This window comes from Sphaeramia orbicularis, chromosome 22 (assembly GCF_902148855.1).
Source record: "Sphaeramia orbicularis chromosome 22, fSphaOr1.1, whole genome shotgun sequence".
Lineage (NCBI taxonomy): Eukaryota > Metazoa > Chordata > Actinopteri > Kurtiformes > Apogonidae > Sphaeramia > Sphaeramia orbicularis.
This window is the reverse complement of record NC_043978.1, coordinates 49,802,826-49,827,257: the sequence shown is the minus strand read 5'-3', so window position 1 is coordinate 49,827,257 and position 24,432 is coordinate 49,802,826. Positions and strand designations below refer to the sequence as shown.

The window sequence follows — 24,432 nt, the reverse complement described above, 5'->3', positions numbered from 1 at the left end:
TAATGATATATTTAAAATGGAATGTTTGAAAGTGCTAGGACAGGAGGTGCTCTCGGAAGAGCTGGGTCTTCAGGAGCCTCTTGAAGATATGCAGGGACGCCTCTGTATAATATCAGCCAACTGATCACAAATCAGCCTTTTCCCATTAGAAACTATTGTTATTATGCTATCCTCTGTTATCCTTGATGCCAACATAAAAGTATTTCTCAAAAGGATCCATTAAGCAGGAATAGTTGTGGTTCTTCTCATATTTGTACTTGTATTTCATTGTAAAAAAAACTCAGCTGAGAATTTGTTAGAGGAGTGGCTTTTGTCGTGCTCGTGTACACAGACACATGGTTGCACACAACCCAACACCACAACAGTCTGTCTGTTTTGGCATGAACTACCTATGATTATACACAATAAATCAAAGTGGCACATTGGCGAGAAGTGAAAAATAAAAGCCAGTGGCAAGCTTCCAACTTGTGTTGCACTGATGAAACAAATTCATTGTCATTAAATGCATCACTTATCACTTCCCAATGTGGTTTGGATGATCAGTTTGGTTTTTCACACAAATATTTCCCAAACAATCAGATCACATGACACGTATATCTTTGTTTTCACTATTATTTGTTAATAACAGATCATTAACACTGAATACTGTTACAGAGCAGTGACAGATTTACTCATTTGTCCTTCATTCAGTCTGTATGATTTTTTTCCCTTTAAATTAATCTATTCACATATGGCCAGTTTTGGCCTTTTTTTTCCTCCTTTTTTTTTTTTTTTTTTTTTTTTGGTGCAGTTGTACTTTTTGTAATTTCATGCCAGTTCTCCCACAACTCGTAAGGGTCTTTAAATCCAAGTATTTATTGTCCCAGTTCACAAGATGTGAGTGATCTGTCTGTACCAGTAAATTGGTGAATGAGTGAATAGTTCAAATTATGTGTGAGCTCCAAATAAATGTGATGAAAAAAAGAAGGTTAGATTACCTGACATCAATAATTAACTGTAAGATTGTTTCTTTCAAGCTTCAAATTTTAGTTCTCAGTGATACAAAACTTCTAAATTATCAATTTTGATCATTTGTATCAAAAAACAAAATGCAAATGATCAAAACCTCGCAAAAAAAATGACAAGACAAGGCCAGTGTGTTCAGGATAGCAGAAAGAAAACAGAAAACATCACCACAAGACAAAAATTATATAAAAGACACAAGACGACAACAGGATACAAGAAGATAAAAATGACAAGACAAAACTGTATGAAAGATGCTACAAGATGAGTCCCAGCTACATTGGGTTTCACAGTAAATAACTTCTGAACAGAACCAGAATGTACTGCATTTCCTCTAATATCATCGTGGGACTTTATTTCTCTTAGCTGCTGAAGGTTCCAGGCCTTTGTATGAAGAAGGCTCATATTAGAGTCAGGCTTTTGTTTCATATTTCCTCCATTTAGTATTGCAGGGGGCGTTTCTACAAATGCAACACTTTCATAACCTTTACAAAATATAAGCAAGTACATATAAAGAAAGACACCTTCTGTGACTGGAATCAGACAATAACACTTAACGGTTAGTAATTTACAACAGCCAAATGATGTTGTTCAATGTATTAAATGTAACTAGTGCATTGACCTGCAGGGATCTACCGGTTCTAGGTTTGGTAGTTTGTATGCTGTTGTGTATTCATGCATGCTATACTGCAGGGGTGTCGAACTCATTTTGGTTCAGGGGCCATATTTAGCCCAATTTGATCTCAAGTGGGCCAGACCAGTAAAATAAAATAAAATAACATTTAAAAATGACGAATCCAAGTTTTTCTTTTTGTTTTAGTACAAAAAAAAACCCCAATGAAATTATGAAAATATTTACATTTTACAAAAAAGATGTGAATAACCTGAAAAAACATAAATTTCATTTGAAAAATTAGTGCAATTTTAACAATATTATGCCTCGACTTATTATTTATGCATGTACATTTAGACACAATGTTACATAAACATTTGGTAACAGGTAGAATATTGTTAAAATTTTGGAGTTTGGAACTAAAATTTGAACAATTTCTACAATATTACATCTCTTACTATTAACACAACGACAGATCGCAGTGGATCCATAAATGCACCAAACATTTAGGGACAGGCAGAATATTATTCAAATTGCACATTTTGGGTTGTTCATCTTTTTTATTTTTGTATTTATTTGTATTTTATTGTGAATGAATAGTTTTGTAAACGTTAATATTTTCACAGTATCATGTTATTTTTTTCACTTAAATTTTTTCCACATAATTTTTCACAAAGAAAATTTGTCGTTGTCATTATTTATGGGTTATTGTGTTGTTATTTTTACTGTAGATCACATTGGTCTGTATGTGGAACCTGAACCAAAAGGATTTGGACAGCCTTGACTGTTCAGGTTAATTTTTGCACTTTCATCCTGCGGGCTGGAATGGAACCTTTGGCGGGCCAGATTTGGTCCCCGGGCCGCATGTTTGACACCTGTGCTATACTGCATTTGTCCAGCAGTCACAGCCAAAGCGTTCTGGCCATAGCAACGTCATAGTAAGGCTATTGTATTCCAAAATTACCAATATCTCCCAAAATATTGGTCCTATCAACTTGCTGTTTTCACTAGTCTGTTTCTTGACCAAAAATACATAAGTATGCCAAACTGCAGCAGTCAGCTCTTTCTGGATTTTGTGTGAATCCCTGGACACACACACACACACACACACACACACACACACACACACACACAGAGGCCACTTGGCTTTTATAATATAGATACATGAATTGTTAATAAACTAGTGGCGTTTTAGACATCAAACATATCCAGTTGGATTTCTTCAGTATCTCATTTCTTAACTGTAATACCCAACTATTCACTGTAATGAATTCCATGCATTAACAGTTTAACATGTCATGGTATTGATTTTTTAAGCATAAACGCATCCATAAAGCTTTCTCCAGATTCCAGGTTGTTTTATGTAATGGAAAGGCAAAAAGGCCGAGTCGAGTCAAGTCGGTACCACGTAGTACGCAATACTTATCTGAATGTTTGCTGTTGAGGTTTATGTGACTTGGATTTCAGTGGAAGGAGGTTGTTGTTTCAAGATTTAGCTTGGATTTTCAATCATAACTTAATGTTGGGTAAGAGTTAAGGCTAGGAATGTGGCGGAGAGGATTAAGGCTAAATTGAGAAATGAAAGAACGAACACAGTAAAAGTCCTCACACATGTTGTAAAGTGGCTTTCACAAGAACTGCAGCCCTGCACTCTAAAACCCATTATTTCTAATGGCCTATATGCTGCTGCTCATGGGCCAATATGGATGCCCTGTTTGGAGAAAAGAGTGGGTCCAGCGCTGCATCCAGAGTGGGCACTCCTTATGCCCAAAGGTGATTCTACTTAATCTTATATAAGTACAAAAGTGATAGCAAAGGAATAAGCCATTAATGAGTAAAGACGCTGAGCAGAGTTTGTGTGTCTCTACAGAAATGTCAGCAGGACTACTACTTCCTGTCTTATCTGGTAGCAGGTGTATAAAAATAAAACATACAGTGGATTTGCGCTTTATTGGTAATAAATGGCATTCTTTGAAAGCTGCACTGAATACTAGAAAGATATCATTGCATTTCTTTACACTTGTAGATAAGTGCTGAGTGGAGACGCAGGCAATGTTTTATCTAAAAGACATTTGAGATGAACATATCATCAGTGTTGTGTAAAAGCCTTGTCAGATGAAGACGGCGCTTTTTATGTATTCATTGAAATCAGAGGAATTATGTAGGAAGGTATAAAAAAAAGAGCCATTTTAGACATAGTAGATCAAGTAAATCAATCACTGTCATCAACTTTGGAAGAATCAGCATCCTGCCTCAGAGGTGTAACTAGAAGCATTCAGGTGAATCTAGGCAGGCCAAGTCTGTTTTTTACTATGAGATTTTTTCCTTATTTACAGCAAATATATGATTTAATTGTCTTAAAAAATTTGGAAATAAACACTGATGATTGATAGTGGTTTTTTTTTGTTACATTTACCTTTCAGCGTAATGTGATTCAGGTGGTTTGAGAGAACAAGAATTCTACCTCCTCTGGATGTTTTAGGCCAGGGGTGTCAAACTCATTTTAGTTCAGTTCCACATTCAGCTAAATTTGATCTGAAGTGGGCCGAACCAGTAAAATAATAACATGAAAATAAATAAATAATGTCAACTCCAAACTTTTCTCTGTGTTTGAGAGTGAAAAAAGTAAATTTATATTATGAAAAGGTTTACATCTACAAACTATCCTTTCAAAAGATGTGAATACAATGAACAAACTGAAAAAATAAGTATAATTTTAACAATATTATGCCTCAGTTTATCATTTACATATGTACATTATAACTTAAAGCCAGCTGCATGTTAATACATGAGGAATGAAAAATACAGATTTGGCTCTAATCTATATAAAAACAATGATGACTGATAGTTATCTTTTTTTTTTTTCTTTTTTACAATTTTTTCCTGCCATGTACAGTAAATTAGCTTAACATGGTAGAACATCTAGCAGCTGCACAGAAGTCAGGGTATTGCCCTTATTTTTTAGTGGTGAAACATTAGGATCCTCACTCAAGAAAACTTGATTGCAAACATACATTTTATCATAATTCTGTGCCGAGAGGTTTAACAGGCTTCTTTCAGTGACATCACAGAACAGTCATCCTGGATTTTTGGTGCATTTCTGCTGTTGCAATCATAGACTGAGGGGAAATTAAATGAAGTTGAAGTCATTTTCACTTCAAACATTCAGGGTTTGAGCCCCCCAAGCCACCGCCCCCGCTCTGCCTTTGACCTGCCTGACATGTTTTCCCCAAAAGCCTCTAAGATGGGGTTTGTTTTTCTTTACACAACCTCTGCTGCTCATCTAAGAATGACTGAACCCTCTCCTTCCTCATTTTTGTTTTTTGTACAAGCTATATTTAATGCCCTACTGTCATTCTGCAGCTAAATGCAGATGCACACTCACTGTGATTCATCGGCCACCAGCGGGGTCATGTGGCAGTCATGTGATGCTGGCAAAAGCTGCTCAGCAAAAGCACAAAATAAAGAAACAGGAAAGGGGTGAAAAAAACGCTCCAGTCATAGGAAACCACCAACAACAAAGACATGCGTGCTCACATAATGCACACATGCAGATGCATTGACAAAGCCTGGCGCTGAGAGCTCATTCTGCAAGTGGCCTATAAAATATGAATGATACCGTGCTGTATTTTTATCAGCGAGCCTAAGGATATGTATGAAGTAGAGCAGCAAAAACACTCTGTTTCTCCAGCCACGGCAGCACAATTCATTGTGCATGGAAGGGAGCGTGCATGGGCCGCATCATATGTCTTGCGGTTTCAATATGCACATGCATTTAAAGCACACGCCTGCTTGTATGCAATGCGTGTGCAGAATTCAATCAAAGATAGAGCAGAAAACAGAGACAGGGAGAGAATGTGCATCCTCAGATGTATCTGGGGAGTTGGCTGTCAGAACTTTGTATGCAGCTCTGGGAGTTAATTCACACATGCAGCCACACACACTCAGAAAAAAAGAGGAAAAGGAAATGAGCGCAGGAAAAGTCTACCTGTGAAGCTTTAAAATGTGATGCTGCTTGCAGGAGGTTACTGCTCTTACTACTACTGCTACCACTACTACTGCTACTGCTATTGCTAATGCTGCTGCTACTGCTACTGCTGCGGTCTGAGCTGTTAAACAAAACTTGCAGTCTCTCTCTGACTTACTCTTTCACACACGTTTAGTTCGACACACATTCTTCATTTTATGCCCACTCATACTTGTTAGAACATTTGAACACAAGCCATGGTGTAGGAGTGTGCTTTTGGCACCGTGTGTGTGTGTCTGTGTGAGAGTGTGTGAGGGTGTGAGGCAGCGAGACAGCAGGAGGATGTACTTGAGACTGTGAGAGAATGAGTTTTGTCGGCAGCGCGTGAGAGGGGAAAGTATATGTGTGTGTTTCAGCTGCAGAACAAAAGAAAGAAGGTTAAAGAAATGACAGGAAAAGGAAGGAAGGAGCAAGGGAGGGAGGGAGGGAGCAAGAAAAAGCACAAGGCCCGACTTCAGAAAGAGCTGACAGGTTGACAGGTCTGCTGAGACCTGCAGAAACAAACATATAGAGATGGAGCACGAGGAGAGAACCCGGGGCGGGGAAGAGGGGCAGGAGGAACTGATAAAGACCCAACCAAAAGGGAAAAACAGATACCAAACCTTTACCAAAAAAGCCTGTGTGAAATTCCCATTATTTGACAATAATCCGGTGTCATTTCATGCTCTGTGTACTGGACTGAGGCAGGCTAATGCACATCTGCAGCAAAGTTAAACACAAAATGACATGGAGTCAAATAGAAGAGGAGAAAGTGAGGAGCAGCAAAGGTAGAGATGGTGAAGAAAAAGAAAAAGGCTGATCATGAAGGAGAAGATGCATGAGTCCAACACAGAAATGTATGCATGTGTGGATTTTTGAACAACGGAAACACTTTGTTGAGACTGGAGTAATCTATAGTCACTTTTACATCGAGATCCTGGAAAAAAGGTGAGATGGTGATCCCACCTTTTTTCCACCATTGACTGGTTTCCACAGCCAAGTAACAGAGTAACAGAGGTGAGACAGGCTGGACTTTTACACAACAGACCTGCATTCTGGAATCAAAGGGGCGGTGCGGACGCAGTGCAGCGTATAGTGTGACGTATAACTTGCACTTTGAAAATACCCTGAGCATAGCTTCTTAGCTAACCTCTCCAGAATTGGCCCATCCTTCACCGTTCCACAAATGTCAGCATGGATGGAGTCCTCTGCCGGAAGTGAAAACAGCTTGCGGAGCTCGGCGTCTCTCTAGTTCGACATCTTTTTGGTCACGTTGATATGTTTGTTTACTGTACACGGCCCACGCTCATATTTTAAATCCCCCCGGTGTGGGAGACATACACACAATACATCATCAAAACGTCACATCTTGATTGCGGAACGAGAGGTGATCCTTTTACATATTGTTCCAGAATCATGATTCCACTTTTATCACGGCTCTGTTACTACCTCCAGAGGCGTTACAGAGGTGGGACCAAATGACCTACCACTTCATGTAGACAGACATCATTCCGGAATAACAGTGAAATATTCCCAGAACAGAAGTGCTGTGTAAAAGGGGTTTATGAAAGGACAGCATCATGTAATGTCAGTAGGGATGGGAATCGAGAACCGGTTCTTTTTGAGAATCGGATCCCAGTAGCTCGATTCCTTGGAATCGTTTGCCTGCCTCCTTGACGATTCTGCTTATCGATTCCGCCTTCGTTGCGCATGTGCGATAACGTCATGCATACGCTGCATTGTTTTGGTCAGAATGTAGCCAACATGGCATTGAGGCAGAAATGGTCTAAAAAGATGACACCAGGTCCACTGGAACACTGTCAAAGCTTACATGTCTTCATAAGGGCGGAATCCTGCTGCTCAAACATTTGTCCACAGCATGTGATTCATTTGATTCGTTACTTTGCAGCGCTTGTGAATCTAGCAGCAGAGTGAACAACAGGCCGTCATCCGGGCCCAGTTCCGGTTCCGGTGCAGGCAACAAACATCGTACTCCCTCAAATACAAGTTTCCGAAGGTAGAGGAAAGGAAATGAGGTGCACAACAACAGGAGACGGGCAGAGTCAAACCGGTTCCATGTAGTAGAAATGCGGCAATAGAGGAATTAGTAAAGAGTCTTTAGTTTCACTTTCACTGCACACCGCCACAGCCCCCCCCCCCTAAACCGGGCCCGGTATCATCTGTTATTATTATTTGTACATACTGTATATGGTATATTTTCTGTGCAGAGATGGAAATATAAAAGACAGTTAATGCAAACACACCCGTTTGTACTCTTTTATTCCTTCGCCCATTGAGAATCGATAAGAAATCGGATCAATAAATTCTTATTGATTCCCATCCTTAAATGTCTCTTTGTTTGTTTGTTTGTTTGTTTGTTTCTTTCTGTCTGTCTTTGTTTCTTTCTTTTGAGTCTCGATGCAGATCTACTCAATACCTGAGTTTTCTTTAGTGAATCAACAGCAAATGCATCGCATCTAGCTTTCCCCCAAAAAATCAATAACCGATAGTTTGGTTTAGAAATGGGCAATATGGCCAAGGAATTAAATCTTGATTTATTTTTTCTTTTAGTTGAATGAATGATTCCTTATTCTAACTCATTTTTTTCTTTTTACATGAAACAGCTATAACTCAAATTATTCTTTGTTAAAACTATACACTATACACATTATTTGCAACATCACCAAACAAAGCAGTAACAAAATATGTAAGAAACCCACTTCTTAGGATGTAGTGAAAAGGGTATATTGCAGTTGTTGAGGACAATACTGCAGTTACGATTGTGATCTGAGTCTATATACTGGGGTATCCAATGAAATTCACAGATTTCCATATCGTTTAGAAATGTGTGTGAACTCTTTTCCAAGTCAAATGCAGATTCAAATTATTATACGAATAGAATAAAACAAAGAAAAAGTAGCAAACTGCTATTAACATTTTCACACTCTCTCGCTGCTCACTGTCACTGAATCTAAAATATCACCGACACACTCCGGGCCTTAAACTGCAGCTTATTGTGCTTCTTTAATTGTACAAGCTGCTGTTGTGATTACAGTTAGGTTTGATTAATTGTGCAGCTCTAGGTGTCAATGTGCAAAAACCTACTATAATTTTTAATAAAACATAGCACCACTTCAAGGCACTGACTGGAGAAATACAATATAATAAAAATGCCCAGAACAGTACGAAGTTTAAAATATTGTTGAGGACGAGGGCTCACCAGTGCTTATGACAGTTTGGACTGTTTTTTTTTTTTTTCTTGCATCATACATTAGCAAAAAGCCCCAAAAGCTTTGGTTGTTGGTGTATATACAACATACACTCTGATAATAAGGCAAGGCAAGGCAGATTTATTTGTATAGCACAATTCATACACAGGGCAATTCACAGTGCTTTACAAAAATGGAAAAGAGACAGGTTAAAAACACACAATTACAATTAAAACATAATCAATAAAACATAAATAATAATCAATTAAAACAAAGTAAAAGAGAAGAGTGAAGATAGGACCCTTTCAGTTGTTCTATGCACAGTTGAACAGAGCTGTTTTCAGCCTGGACTTAAACATTGTCACATTTCAGGCCTGTCTCACATCATCAGGAGAACGGTTCCAGAGTTTAGCTGCATAAAACTGAAACACAGCTGCACCGTGTTTAGTCCTGACTCTGGGACCAGCAAAAGACCAGTCCCTGAGGTTCTCAGACCAGTCTCTGAGGTTCTCAGTGTCTGAGATGGTTCATATGGGACCAACATGTCACAGATGTACTTTGGTGCTAGACCATGGACAGACTTTTAAACGAGCAGAGATGTTTTAAAGTCTATTCTCTGAGCCACAGATCTGAGCACAGAACTAATATGGTCATACTTCCTGGTTCTAGTCAGGACTCGAGCAGCAGCGTTCTGGATGTACTGCAGCTGTCTTACAGCTGGTTTAGAGAGTCCAATGAGAAGACCGTTCCAGTAGTCTAACCTGCTAGAGATAAATGCATGGATAAGTCTGTCTAAGTCTGGTTTAGACAGTAAACCTTTGATTCTGGCAATGTTTTTGAGATGGTAAAAGGCTAATAATATGCTTTTGTTGTGGTGTTGTTTCAATAACCTAATGCAGCTTTTGGTCGTGTAACATTGCTGAACATGAACTACTACAACAACTCCTGATCATGATACAAACCCACATGCTTGGACTGTAGGTGCTAGGCATGATGGGTAATCAAATCCAATCAAACTGATGGTTGTTTCAGAAATGAGAAGCTTCTCACTGCGTTACTTAGGGTTAAAGAACTTGTTACAAATTAAACATTATTCATTGTAGTTGCCTCTTGCCTTTTGGCTTCATTAAATCCAGTTGCGGTCTATATATTTATATCTATAGAACTGGTTTTAACTTAAATATTTGCAGGGTTTATCTACAGATGGACTAATCTGAATCTGATTCCAGCGTCTGTGTGATACCAGTGTTATTCTACGTTTACGTCAGTGAGTGCACTGGGTCATGTGTCAGCAGTGTTGCGTAGACCTGAACCTGTTTCTTGAAGTAGACACAGATCAGTGCACACAGGGAACAGCAGTAGCACCAGGCAGCATGAAAATCCACCAAGTGAGCACAGAAAGTACTCGTCAACCCCTGTAACTTACAAATGTCTTCTTTTGTTGTCTACTTGGTGGTTTGTGATTGGAGAAAAATGAGTTTCCTTGCACCAACTCTTTGATAGTGTTGGTAGCGTAGCATTAGCTTAGCGGGAATAAGTCCACTCCACTGGAAAAACCTCAAACTCACAGCCCACAGACCTTTAGCCACCAGTGTCATATTGGTTTATGTTTAGACTTTACTCTGTTTTGATGATAAAGTTCATCTAGATCAGGGGTGTCAAACTCATTTTCTTTCAGGGGCCACATTCATCCAACTTCATCTCCAGCCGGCCGGAACCAGTAAATTAATAGCATAATCACCTATAAATAATGACACCTCCAAATTTTTTAGTGCAAAAAATAACATTAAATGATGAAACTATTTCTATCCAAAACAAAAAAAGATGTGAATAACTGGAAAAAACTGAAATTTCTGGAGAAAAATCAGTGCAATTTTATCAATATTATGCCTCAACTTCTGATTTATACATGTGCGTTACAGATCAGATCTACCAAGGCGCAAACTAGGCAGAATAGTGTTAAAATTGCACTTTTTTTTCTTTAGACATTCCAGGTTGTTCATATTTGTTCAGGTTATTGACATTTTATTATTAAAGGATATCAGAATTTAATGTTCTTTGCAATAAATCAAAGATAAAAAAAATTGGAGTTGCCATTATTTATTGGCATAATATCATATTATTTTTCTCACATTAAACCCAGAAGAAAATTTGGAGTCATTATTTCTAGGTTATTATGCTATTATTTTTGAGTTTGATGCCTTTGACTGTTGATATATTCAGGGTAATTTTTGCATTTTGCACTTTGTAAATTCATCTCGCGGGTCAGATTGGAACCTTTTGGCCCCTGGGCTGCGTGTTTGACACCTGTGATCTAGATCATGAGTAACTGACAGAAGACTTCTTTTTCTTTCTTCTTTTTCATAATAATAACCTTTAAAGAACCTTGCAGTTTGTTGTAAAACTGACTACACACCTGAATGTTGCGGAGTTGACATCATCGTCACTGTCCAAGATCTGTTCAGAGTTGGAAGATGTCTCTGCAGCTTGATTATGACCAGTTATTTTCACCTCTTTTAGTACTTTTTCACCAGACTGAGGTCAAATCTACTAAGACAGCAGCTATTTTGATGTTGGTGACATGTATCTTGTATGACCAAAGATGCAGTCCATTGAGCTGTTTAACACAAAAATAGATGTTTCTTTTCTATTTTTGCCACAAACCGCAACTGAAACAAGATCAGAAAATCCTGTCTCTCTCCATTAAGTGACTTTTTTTTCCCAGAGTTAGGTCCCATGGGGTACAGTGGAGGGGTCACTGCTTCAGCTGTCTTTTCCAGGCATACTCATATGTAGTATGTTGTATTCAATGTTGCTGATTCAGTTTTTCTTCTGATTTTGCACAGATTCTTTTGCAGAATGGAGATAGCCTCTCAAAACTGCACCAACTCTGAGACCGTTTACAACCAATCCATCATATTCACCACAAATGTAGCGTCATATGCCCTCTTTCATACAAAGTGACTCCCAAAGCCCTGTGATTTACAGAATTATGACGATCCTCAAAGTGACAGGACGTCCGTCTAACTGCCCCATTAAACCCAATAATAAATCAGAGCAGACATATGCATAGTCAGGATCATGACGAACAGACAGGAGACTTCTTTAACTCTGTGCCAACATTTCAATGATCATTTAAACAGCAGAACACTCAGTCAAAAAGACCTATTGCTGTGTCACACTCAGAAAACAATAATGTTACAACTTGTAACATTTAAGAATAACCACTAATTGAAATACAGGGTGCCCATAAAGTCTCTTTACAATTTAACAAATCTATTACAAAACTAAAAGAATAAACAAATCTGTGGAAATTATTACATAATAAAAAGTAGATATTGATGGTTTTTTTTTTTCTTAATTTAATGCACCTCTATATGGACACCATTTGTTGGACGAAGTACATCCATTCGGTACTGGATTTGTTTCCATGTTGGCTGTATCATAACCTCATCAGTGGTATCAGTGGCATCAGTGATCTTTTACTTCAGGTTGTATCTTTGTTCGATACACGATATCTTTAACATAACCCCAGAGAAAGAAATCCAGGGGAGTGATATCTGAGTGATTGGTCATCCACTCCTCCCTTTATGCAATGCTGTCCCTGTCTCCATACATTTCTTGTGCCGTGCACAAATTGACGGACATGCGGGTGGATAGGGATGGGAATCGTTAAGAATTTAATGATTCGGATTCCATTATCGATTTTGCTTATCGATCCGATTCCTTATCGATTCTCTTATCGATTCCCATTGGGTGAGGGAATAAAAGAGTACAAACGGGTGTGTTTGCATTAACTGTCTTTTATATTTCTATCTCTGCACAGAAAATATAACATATACACCTTTCCCCTACCTTTGGAAACTTGTATTTGGGTACGACGTTTGTTGCCCGCACCGGAACTCTGCTGCTACATTCACAAGCACTGCTAAGTAGCAAATCAAATACGTGACATTCCTGTAAATTATTCACATGCTGTGGACAAATGTTTGAGCAGATTGAAGGGATTCCACCCTGTTGAAGAAATGGAAGCTTAGCAAATGTGACAAGTAAGTGGACCTGGTGTCGTCTTTTTAGACCGTTTCTGCCTCAACACCATGTTGGCTACATTCTGACCAAAAGAATGCAGCATATGTGTGACATCATCGCGCACACGCAACAAAGGCAGAATCGATAAGCAGAATCGTTAAGCAGGCAGGCAAACGATTCCAAGGAATCGAGCTACTGAGAACCAGTTCTCAAAATGTACCGGTTCTTGATTCCCATCCCTACCAGTGGATGTCTTCCATACTTAATCATGTAGTATTGTTGAGTCTGCATATCTGATTTTGTTTCAATATGAATGAGTGAATGAATGAGTGTTTTTATTATTGTGTCTTGCATAAAAAACATGCCCAGCCCTTACATGGGCTTATAAGACACTAAAAATACACACCAAAAATCAAATACCAGACAATAGGCACAATAGTTATGAACAAAACAAAGTACTAACCTATTTAAACAAACACATCTGCCACTTTTTCCAGGCTTTACAAACAAACAATGCTAATTTATATACATTTGAACTAAACAACCATTTCATCTTGTCATCATCAGTGCTCTAGAACATATCAGGATTTCGGATACACATATCATCAAACAAAGAGCCTCTCAGTTCATCATATAGAGGACAATACAGAAGAAAATGTGATTCATTTTCCACTTCCCCCAAATCACACAGTCCACAAAGTCTGTTTTCAATAAATGTGTTCAATAAATCACGATACAGTGTACCTTTTCTTGAGGAGTAGCCATTTTTTAGGGGTTTATTTAACAGAATCTATTTCATCAACAGGGTACCTGAAATACACAAATATTATGTAATTAAAACTTTGATAACCACTGAGTATATAGAACAAATCTGATGAACATATCTCTTTAATTGCTTTTGTAAAACATTTTTTAAATTGTAAGAGATTGTGGACATCCTGTATGTAACCCATCAAATTTCACATAAAAGTCATGGTATAAGATTAACCAAAGTTTGTAACGGCCAGAACGCACAAGGGGGACACGGGACACAACAGAAGGCCCTTAGGTTCTTATGGAGGCGTGTTAAATGGAAGGTCTTGTCCTGGATACTGTCAGGAATGAAGGAGTGAGAGAGGGAATGTGAAGATAAAAGACCGAGGGACAGTGATGAAGTTCAGCCGTTTGGAGAACAGAAGCCGCTGAGGCAGAGCCACAGTGTGAAAGAGCGAGAGAAGGAAGGACAGGGTGAATACCAGCTATTGTTGGAATGCCGTAGCAACACACGCAGCGGAGGGGAAGGGGGAGGTGTGTGTTTGTGTATCTGTGTGTGTTTTTGTGAGGGGTCAGTGGGTTTCATGCACCGGCTCCATTCAAGCTGCTCCTTGTCAGAGAATGCGTTGAGTTTTGTGTTGGCAACCTAGTGACTGTGGGCTTAAATTATTAGCTGGTCTGGACACGGGCCTAAAACAATCCTGCACTGCATCTCAGACCAACGTATCAACACCCAGAGCGTTCAGTCTGTAGAGAAACATCATCAGTTAGAGCTCAAACTCCCACCACTGGGAAACACTGCAACTGGATATTGTTTTAAAGACATACAGTATCATACTTTGCATAGTTGTATGAGCAAGCATAAGCAGGCACGCATCAAAATGTGTAAAAAATATGGGAATGATTCACTCTGACTTTTTTTTTTTTTTAGTAATTTGAATAATAGCAGAATATGAAACACTTCCAGTTCATTCATCCATTTATTTCCAATGGGAAGACATTATGAAAATGATCAAATCCACACTTTCTTTAAAGCCACATTTAAGGATGTAACGATTACCGGTATAACGATAAACCGCAGTAAAATTGCAGACAGTTAGTATTACCTTTTAAATTCTAATTATCATGATAACTGTGTTTGATTACCGCACTTTTAGGGGAAAAAACCTGATGTAAAGATCTGCTTTTATGTCAAATATTTGAGTATAGTTTTAATTCATTACAATTTTGATTTTCTATACCTAATATTTGGAACCAATATTCACTTTTAAAGTCTTTGAAAAGGTTCGTTAAGCATCTGTGTGTTATTTGTGCAATAAATTATATACATTTTTCAAATTGGATTTTTTTTTTTGTGTTTTCTGGCCTTTTATTTTGATATAGTTGGTTAAAGTGAAAAAATAATAGGCAGATGATATAAATGAAGTTGTGCTGAAAAAACAGATCCCAAACATGGGTATAGTAAACATTTGTTTATATAGTATATAAAGGCAAAATCAAAAGTACTGAAAAACGGACAAAATAGGCTCAGACCACTAAGGGTTAATATTTGAATGTTTCTGCCAACAGAAGGTACATTGTACCTATCTTTTTTTTTCAAAATACAACTTGGTTAAATTATTTCAGTGTGTGTATTAGTACTTTTTGAATATTTTGAGCACAATTTCAACAATCCCGCGATATTAACAATAACCGTGATAATTTTGGTCACAGTAACCGTGATATGAAATTTCGGTCCATAACTAACAGAACTAATTTTGGCATGAAACGAAAGTGAAACTTGACGTACTTTCAGCGTCCAACTCCTGGGTTCTATTCTTCTCTTACACGAAATTTCCCCCTTACCCCCCCACCCTTTATGGCGCCCCAGTGCATGGGGATGTTTGCGAATTCTGAGACTGCCGACAGTTCGATTCAGGTGAACATTAGTGCCAGTAATGTAGGATATAGGTGTAAGAAAACTCAGTCACAATCTGCCTGTTATATGAGTTGGTTGCCCCCCCCCCCCCCCCCCGAGGATGAAATTCATTGAACCCCCCACACCCCCCAACAACTCGCACCCTCACTATATTCACCATAAATGTTGTATCATTTGTTCTCTTTCATAAAAAACATAACCTCCTTGGCAGAGGTAATTAGAAGCACTCGGAGAGCGCAGACCTCCGCCGAGGTAGATCAGTGCCCCGGATTTGGATGAAAATTTCAGGAAGTGTTGATACTGGCACAAGAAACAAATGATTAAGTGGCCCCCCCACCAAAATTAATCATTTGTTCTTTGTGCCAGTATCAACATTTCCTGAAATTTTCATCCAGATCTGTCCATAACATTTTGAGTTATCTTGCACACAGACAGACAGACAGACAGACAAAAAAACAGACAAACCAACACCGGCAAAACCATAACCTCCTTGGCAGAGGTAAAAATGACTCCCAAAGCCTTATGACGTACAGAATCTGAACTTCTAGCTTCAAATTAACATGAACTCCATCTGACTGCCCAGTTATTAAGTCAGTCGACATTTCTGTTCAAATCCATAAATGCTCCTGTTTTAAACATTGCTGTCTTTCCCACAGTTTCTAGTAAATCTCCATAAAATTGACATCATTACATTCAGCCAAACCTCTTTCTGATGATGCAAAGATTTTGTCAATGTGAGTCAGAGACCAGCTCCCCTAAAGCAGATTTCCTGGTTGCTGTGGTGTATGCAACAAACTGTGTGTTTCTGTGCTGCTGGGTCAGTGCAGCAGAAACTCAGCAGAATATAAAGGAGCACTTAGTTGTTATGTTCTGCCAATCTGAAGACTTTATTGATGTTATTTTGAAGTCAGTGCATGAATCAATGACTCTTTTCATCTCACTGTGTGTTTTCTTTGTGTTCCCAGGATCCTGCTGGCATTTTTGAGTTGGTCGAGCTGGTGGGAAATGGCACCTACGGGCAGGTGTACAAGGTAAGATACACTCTTAAAAACACTCTGATGGACAATATATACAAAGAGCCCGACTGATAGTATGACCGTCACTTTTATCGCCTCTTACCCATTCTCTGCACAAAGGAAATATGATGTATACAGAAAAGAGCAAAGGCAAATGTATTTTAGTAGAATTTAGCTCTTCCATTTTTCTGCTGCTTTTCCTCACTATATTTGCATTTCTTCCTGTACCTCTGCAGGGAGAATAATTTTCACTATCTGTCTATTACTCATGTTCTGTGATGTGTGGCGTACTTACATTTTACATGTGTATATATTCAAAGTATGCATCTTTGTACTTTTTCCACTACATTTGTAGAGTAAAATAAACATATTACGCTTTTTAATACTTCTACCGTCTGATGAAAATGAAGTATCCCTGAATGGATCGATTTTTGAATGATACAGTGTTCCTCTTTTGGCTGATAAAATTCTCCTATTTCATGAGCCAAAAAAAGTCCCAGATTTGCCTGGAAATGGATTGTCACAACAAGTAAAAACAGGGCTGGTTTTCTCAGCTCATGAAGAGTTGACTAGTAGAAACCAGGCTACAGATATGACTTTCTAGAATAGAATGCAGTGCTGTCTGTGGATAACTACCCAAAAGTGTGTAAAGTACTTAAGAAGAGGTACAAATTAAACAAACTGCAGCAAAATGAATCCAAAAACATCAAGTATAATTCTAAAACAATGACATGGATCATTTTAATGCAGAATAAAGACTGTATGTGTTTTACTGGTAATACCTGCTTTTACTTCAGTTTTGAATGCAGACCTTTGACTTGTATTGTTGGGTTTTGTGACAGTGTAGTTGAGGTTGTGAATACTCAGTAGACTCATTCTGTAATCTGCACATTATTATAAACATTACACTATTGCCCTATCTGCTGCTGTTGACAAAACTCTTGCTGTTTCATTCTGCACATCCTCACCTCATAACCATCACTGTATTGAACTACTGCTGCTACTGTAAATAGAGGGTACACACGTGATGTCACCGCTAATGGAAGTCACTGTGGTTCCGTCCACTGAGTGGCAGAAAGAGGGAGATGAGTAGCGGCTTTGGCTTGAATACTGCGAAAACTTTAGAACAATCTAAAAAATGAGGAAGAGCTGTTGTGTCATTGATTGCACAAATAGGTTTAAAAAGCACTCGGAGCTATCGTTTTAGCGGCGACCTAAAGCCAAAGACAGAAGAAGCAGATGGATCGCTGCAATTCATAGAAATAACTGGAATCCAGGCAACGAAACCTGGATTTGTGGTTGCCATTTCGTGTCAGGTAACGTTAATTTATGCTGTATTCTTGCGTAAAATCATACCTTAAATTCCATATGGTTTTGGCTAACGTTACTTCTTAGTAAAGCTCTTAATGTTAGCATCTGTCATTTAGTTATATATTTGAGAACTGAAACGTTTTTGTCTTCAATTGTGTGATTCTGAACCTTGTGCGCTACATGATTTGTAAACTAGCTTAAACTGAGGCTAACCTAGTTTTCCAAATAAGGGAGTACTCTAGCACAAAGCTGTTGTAGCTGTGTTGTATCAAGTATTTGATGTTAAGTCTACTTAAATCTCCACAGTACCAGGAGATCATCCACTCACTTGAGTCAATACTAAGGGTTCAACTCCAGTAAATCAGTAGTGAACTGTGAGCACTACTGCTGGGCCTTTACCTTGGCAATCACCGCCAACAAAATACGTCTGCACTGACAGAAAACCTCCAAAACAATAGTGTGTTGAATTAAAGCACTCACCTGCTGTAATCCTCTAATTAACAATGACAAGGATGTCAACAACTCTTTGTCTTTTGGATGCTTTCAGCCTTTGCATTGTGGATTTTCCTGGCGTTGAAATCAGGTTCATATAAATGTCAGGATAGGTGATTTCTGTCCACATATCAATATTCGTAGACCACTTGTTGTTTGGTAGCTTGTATGGATCCATGTCGAGTCCAGTTGTCTTTAATTTCATGTTATATTTCACATTTTTCCCGGTCTCGCTGTAGTTACTGCTATGCTCCGCCATGTTGAGCCAGTTTGTTTTTGCCACTCAGTCTGACTTAGAGGGGCATGGCCCAGGGGGGAAGTGACGTATGTGCATTCCCTCTATAGACTGACATGCACACTCTTATTTATTCCTGTTCTTATTCTTTTTTACCTCTTTTTTTAATGCATGGCATTTAACAAAGTGAGAGAGAAACGGTATCTCAATTCTCTGTATGTTCTGTCCATTTAGTAAATTAACAATAAAGAATCTTTAAATCTTTGAATACTTGTTCTACTGTTGGTTTTCACTCTCCATATAAGAGGCTTTAAGGGAAGTGTTTGTCAGGATGCAGGAAGTGTTGACGTTGTGTTGTGTCACGGCTGTGGTTTGAGGTGTCTGCTGTCAGCTGGACTCGGCTGTTTCCCGCTGTCGTTTAAACACTATCTCTCCATCCATGTCACTGCCATAACTTCCCCCTTCCCTCCGCGTTGGCTCATCGTACATGCTCCACTTCGGACTTCACTTCCCCTTCCTGTTTCTGCGGTCTTATCCTGCCTCACGCCGTCTTCAGGATGTGACATCAGCTGGCGACACTTCGTTTTATCACCTCTTGTTGGAATAAATGTGTGTTTGTTCAAATACGTGAAGGTATGGACATGCAAAGACCCATGTGAGCGCGTTATTTGGCGTCGTGTGAGAGTGTGTTTAATGGAGCAGAAAGTCAAGGTTAGGCAGTGATGGAGAGAGCCATGCTCACTGCTGATTGGATCAGATGAAAGGTCAGGCAGAGGTCGGACATGCCTCTCCACACTTCCAGAAATAATCTGACAGCCTCGTGTGTAAGGGACAAGGAGGAAAAAGCACAAAAGGAATAGAGAACAGGAGAGTTATGTGTATCCATTTATTGCTGACTCTGCTGTCCTGGTGAAAGTCACGGCTCATTTACTGGCTGACATTCAGCCAGTCTGCTCCTATACATTACTGAGCCACAAAACGCCTGTGGCAACAGCGCTGGCCTGTTGGCGCTGTGGCCTACACAGCTGATATCCACACCGCTTTGTCATGCAGCCTATTATTCCACACTAATACTGGTTTTACAGCAAAAATCAGCACATACATCCTCATATTTTTTTTTAGCTTTAGGTACTCCTGCTAGAAATAGATAAATGACTTCTTTCACACTGCCAGTGGATGAGTTTGCCTTTTTGTTTTTCTTTTTGGTGTTCCATCATGGAGACCAGTGACAAGTGACGCATTTCCATAAATGTGTTTGGAAGGTTCACATTTGAAAATTACAATTACATCACAGTTTCTCCAATTTTTTCCTGTACTTGCTTAAGGCTTAATTTGCAGTCTAAGATATGAAAACTATTTTTTTTCCAAATTCCAAAAAATTTTTGACAGTCTCATATTCCTATATTCTTGTCATCCCATAAAGCTCTAGAACTCTGATGGTTGTAACTGCAGGTCATTTGGGCTGATGTGGACTCACGATTATTCCTTCATTTCATTCATGAAAAAATCAGATGCACTATTTTTGTCACTTTGTTTAGTACAGCCATGTTTAAAGAGAAAAAACATCAACACTTTGGATCAACAGCAGCCATAATAATGAAATAAAGGCCCATACACTAAAATTTAATAATAATAGTAAAAAAAAAATACATCATTAAATTGACAAAAATTGCCTTTTTTTGTTATTTTAATATTCAGATCCAGACAATCGATTTATTACTTTGAGTCTGATGTTCTGAGTAATGAAGTCAAAGGTAGCTCATTTACAAAAGTGTCACGATGTTAGCTGATTAATTCCAGCTCCAAACTCTTGTTACTATATGGGACTTTAAAGTTCCATCCATCAGTCGACCTATAACCTACATCTTCTGATGACATTACGCAGGCTGTTTTATTCACTAGTTTATTCATTCGTAACCAGTTTATGGACACAAACATAATTTGCAATAAATGCGTTTTTGTGTAACATTTCCAAAAATGTTCTTGTTGATGTTTTTTTGTGAGATGTTGTTTCTTTTTCATTTTACTCCAGAAGAATATAATATTATTCTGTTCATCACATTATCATGGTGGTTATTAATGATGCAGAACAAGTTAGATTTAGCTGAGACTGGTACCATCAGGGTACTTTTTAGTTTGACTCAACTTGTCGTAATGATAAACATTGGTTCTGACTGAATAAATCAAACTGGTTTCTTGAAATGGACCCAACTCTAGATCACAGACCAAGGGTGGGCAACATATGGCTGTGGGGCCACATTTGACTCTTGGGCCCTTTTAAAGTGGCTCAGTATGACTTTGTGAAAAAATTTATGGAAAAGAATAACACTTATAATTTTTTGGGTTTTTTTTGCTATTGTTGTTGCAACCATAAAATCACTCTGATCATTGGCACCTGCAGCTGTACGTTGTGCACAGCTTGTGCGTATCTTGTGCGTAGAGAGTGAAATTTGAGAGAGAGAGAGAGAGAGAGAGAGAGAGAGAGAGAGAGAGAGAGAGAGAGAGAGAGAGAGAGAGAGAGAGAGAGAGAGAGAGAGAGAGAGAGAGAGAGAGAGAGAGAGAGAGAGAGAGAGAGAGAGAGAGAGAGAGAGAGGTACATCACAGTACTTCCAGAGAAGTCCCCCTCACCCCCCCGGTCTATGTGGTCCTCACAGTTTCAGTCTGCAGGTGCACTTGATTCTGATACTACACTTCAAATGAAAAAAAATAGTAGTAAAAGTAGACTACTTTTGTTCCAACATCATATCAAATCATCTTGTTACGATAAATGACTCAATTAAAAATTTTGAATTAAGTTACCACAGAAGCCGCTGTTGCATTTGAGAGTAGCACACAAACCATCTTGGGATATTTGCCAGCTAAGTCTACATGAGTCATCAATCAGTGCATCCCTGTAGGGATGTAACGATATGAACATTTCATATCACGGTTATTGTGACCAAAATCTTCACGGTTATCATTATTATCACGGTATTGTTGAAATTGTGCTCAAAATGTTAAAAAAAATACTTATACACACACTGAAATAATTTAATAAAGTTATATTTTGAAAAAAACCAAATAAAAACAATAAAATAACAGCACAATGTACTTTCTGTTGCAGAAACATTCAAATATTAACATGTAAACATCAAACATACAAATGTGCATTAAAGATGGCACCTTACGGCCATATTTTCACCATTTTCCGTAACAAGTTTGAGTTGTTTTAGTTTCTTTTTCATAGATCGATAGAACAGAGGTCTCTCTCTTTCTATTTCAAAGTGCGGTAATCAAACACAGTTATCATGATAATTAGAATTTAAACAGTAATACTAACGTTTGGGAATTTTACCGCAGTTTATCATTATACCGGTAATTGTTACTTATCTACATCCTTGGTTTAAACTAGCTGACAAGAACAACATCCGTGAATTCCATGTGTTCTTGGTTTGTGTGAAATGGAACAGTACTTGGGCCCCGACTGATGACGTTTCATGAGGTCACGAGAACAGAAGAACAGACAAGAAGGCGTTTCGAGAAACGGCCATAGACTGATACATCGCATGGTACCGGGGAGTAGTACCTGGTGCCATGTTTGCATCAGTGCCAATAGGAGCTGGAGCAGATAAATAATGACAGATAAGAGTCATTTAATGCACCAGTCTGGGATGAAAGCAGATTGTCCAGTGTTGAAGGGGTACAAGGTGATTCTGTAACTACTGCTACTGTAGTTTCTCTGTTGTGTTCACTGAGCGTACGCTGAACGATGCCTTACAATGCTCAGTTTCCAATACAGGCCCTTCACTGCTGCAGAAATGATGCAGATGCTAACGGCGAAAGATTTGGCTCATACATACAGATAAAAAGCAGAGTCACCTGAGCTAAAATGCCATCTCGTTGAAATTCCTCATGCGGCTCAGGTCCTTGTCTGAGCAGCCTGAAGAGGATCAACATCTTTTGCGCAGGTGAATCCGAGTCATTGAGATGATAAATTGACCTTCAGCTAGCTGGGTATTAGTGAACTGGTATTACTCTCACTCCCTCCGAGCCATTTTTAGACACATATCAGAAAATAATGCATAATAATAACAACGTATATATATCACTCTGGAATTCCTAATCTAGATCAGTGAATCCCTGTTGGTGTAGCGGCCGTGGAGAGAACGTACATAGGTGGACTCACAGTTTTCCCTCAGATGTTCAGATTAGACACAGACAGGCTGTAAACATCACTTTACCTCTTGCTGTGATTCCAGAAGTAAATTGAATTTGCTCAGCAGCCTGGGGCCATTTTTTGGTCTGATCTATCTGTGATTCAAGTTAGCAAGTTGTGTTTTGATATTTGCTTTTCTCACACTAACACAGCTTCAAAGAAAAAAAAAAAAAAGATAAAAAAAAAAAAAAAAAAGACTGTGAACTCCTCCAGGATGTTCACAGCCCATGTTCTGTTCTTTTTTGCTCTTTGGTGACTTTAGTTTGTATTATGCAGGTTAATAATTCATGTGATTGGTGTTGACTGAATATTCTGATGTTTCTCAGTAACGCTGACAGATTTGTTTCGCAGCCCAGTTTGGCCAATGAAACTTTAATGAGGCAGTTAAAAGACGTCCTAAGAGCATGGTTAAAACTGAAAAAGAGATTCAAGTGAGCAGTTGACATTTTCATGGTTAAGACACCAGTCTTAAAAATTGAAGCTCCAGGGTATGAGATTTTGGGGGGTTTAGGAGGACCTAATGACACAAATTATATGTAATATTCATAAATATGGGTACATTAGTGAATAACCACATGAAAATGAGAACTGTTGCATTGTTTTGCAGTGCTTATAATAAGAATGACCTTCCACTTCATATTTTTAATTGTAGGAGGTGGTGTTAAAATGATTTATTACAATATATAATTTGATAGTTCTGCCTGTTTTATGAGTATCATGATAAGAGCTTCATTGGCTAAACTTAAAGGTGTTGGAGACTTTCGTGAACAATTTTTCATCAAATCTGTAAAACCTCAGTCATAGCCTAAGTATCATGAATCTGTAAGTCTTTCTGTGATTACTCACCTGAATCTCTTGCATTACGGTGAACAATTACAAAGTGCCATCCACCGTAAACAAACTGTGTGTTTACATCCAGAACCCGGAGGTAACTCGGGCATCTTCACAATTTTTTTACCGCAACGTGCATTATGGGAAATGGAGGCTCGTGCTGCCGCTGCAGGCCGCTGCGTGAACCTCCCTGCAGCGGCAACGCAAGCCACTTCGAAATTGTTCACCATAATGCAAGAGATTCAGGTGAGTAACCACAGAAGGAATTACAGATTTGTGATACTTAGGCTATGACTGAGGTTTTAGACTTTAAAACAGCTCTGCTCGTTTATAAGTCTCTCCATGGTCTAGCACCTTAGTACATCTGTGACATGTTGGTCCCATATGAACCATCTCGGACCCTGAGAACCTCAGGGACTGGTCTTCTGCTGGTCCCAGAGTCAGGACTAAACAGGGTGAAGCTGCGTTTCAGTTCTATGCAGCTAAACTCTGGAACAGTCTTCCTGATGACGTCAGACAGACCTCTACTGTGATAATGTTTCAGTCCAGGCTGAAAACGGCTGTGTTCAACTGTGCATAGAACAACTGAAAGGGTTCTATCTGCACACTTCTCTTTTACTTTGTTTTAATTGATTATTATTTATGTTTTATTGATTATGTTTTAATTATAATTGTGTGTTTTTAATCTGTCTCTTTTCCATTTTTATAAAGCACTGTGAATTACCCTGTGTATGAATTGTGCTATACAAATAAATCTGCCTTGCGTTTTACAGATTTGATGAAAAATTGCTCATGAAAGTGTCCCGCACCTTTAAACTTGTT

General features: G+C 38.6%; 1 protein-coding gene across 20 annotated transcripts in view; it reads left to right on the top strand.

Annotated features, from left to right (window-relative positions):
- The window catches only part of tnika (TRAF2 and NCK interacting kinase a), a 173,396-nt gene that overhangs the window by 21,337 nt on the left and 127,627 nt on the right, over nucleotides 1-24,432 (top strand). For all 20 annotated transcript variants that reach the window (XM_030126409.1, XM_030126407.1, XM_030126401.1 and 17 more), the window contains exon 2: nucleotides 16,496-16,561. In XM_030126409.1, the coding sequence (XP_029982269.1) occupies nucleotides 16,496-16,561 (66 nt within the window). The remainder of the gene's footprint in view (nucleotides 1-16,495; nucleotides 16,562-24,432) is intronic.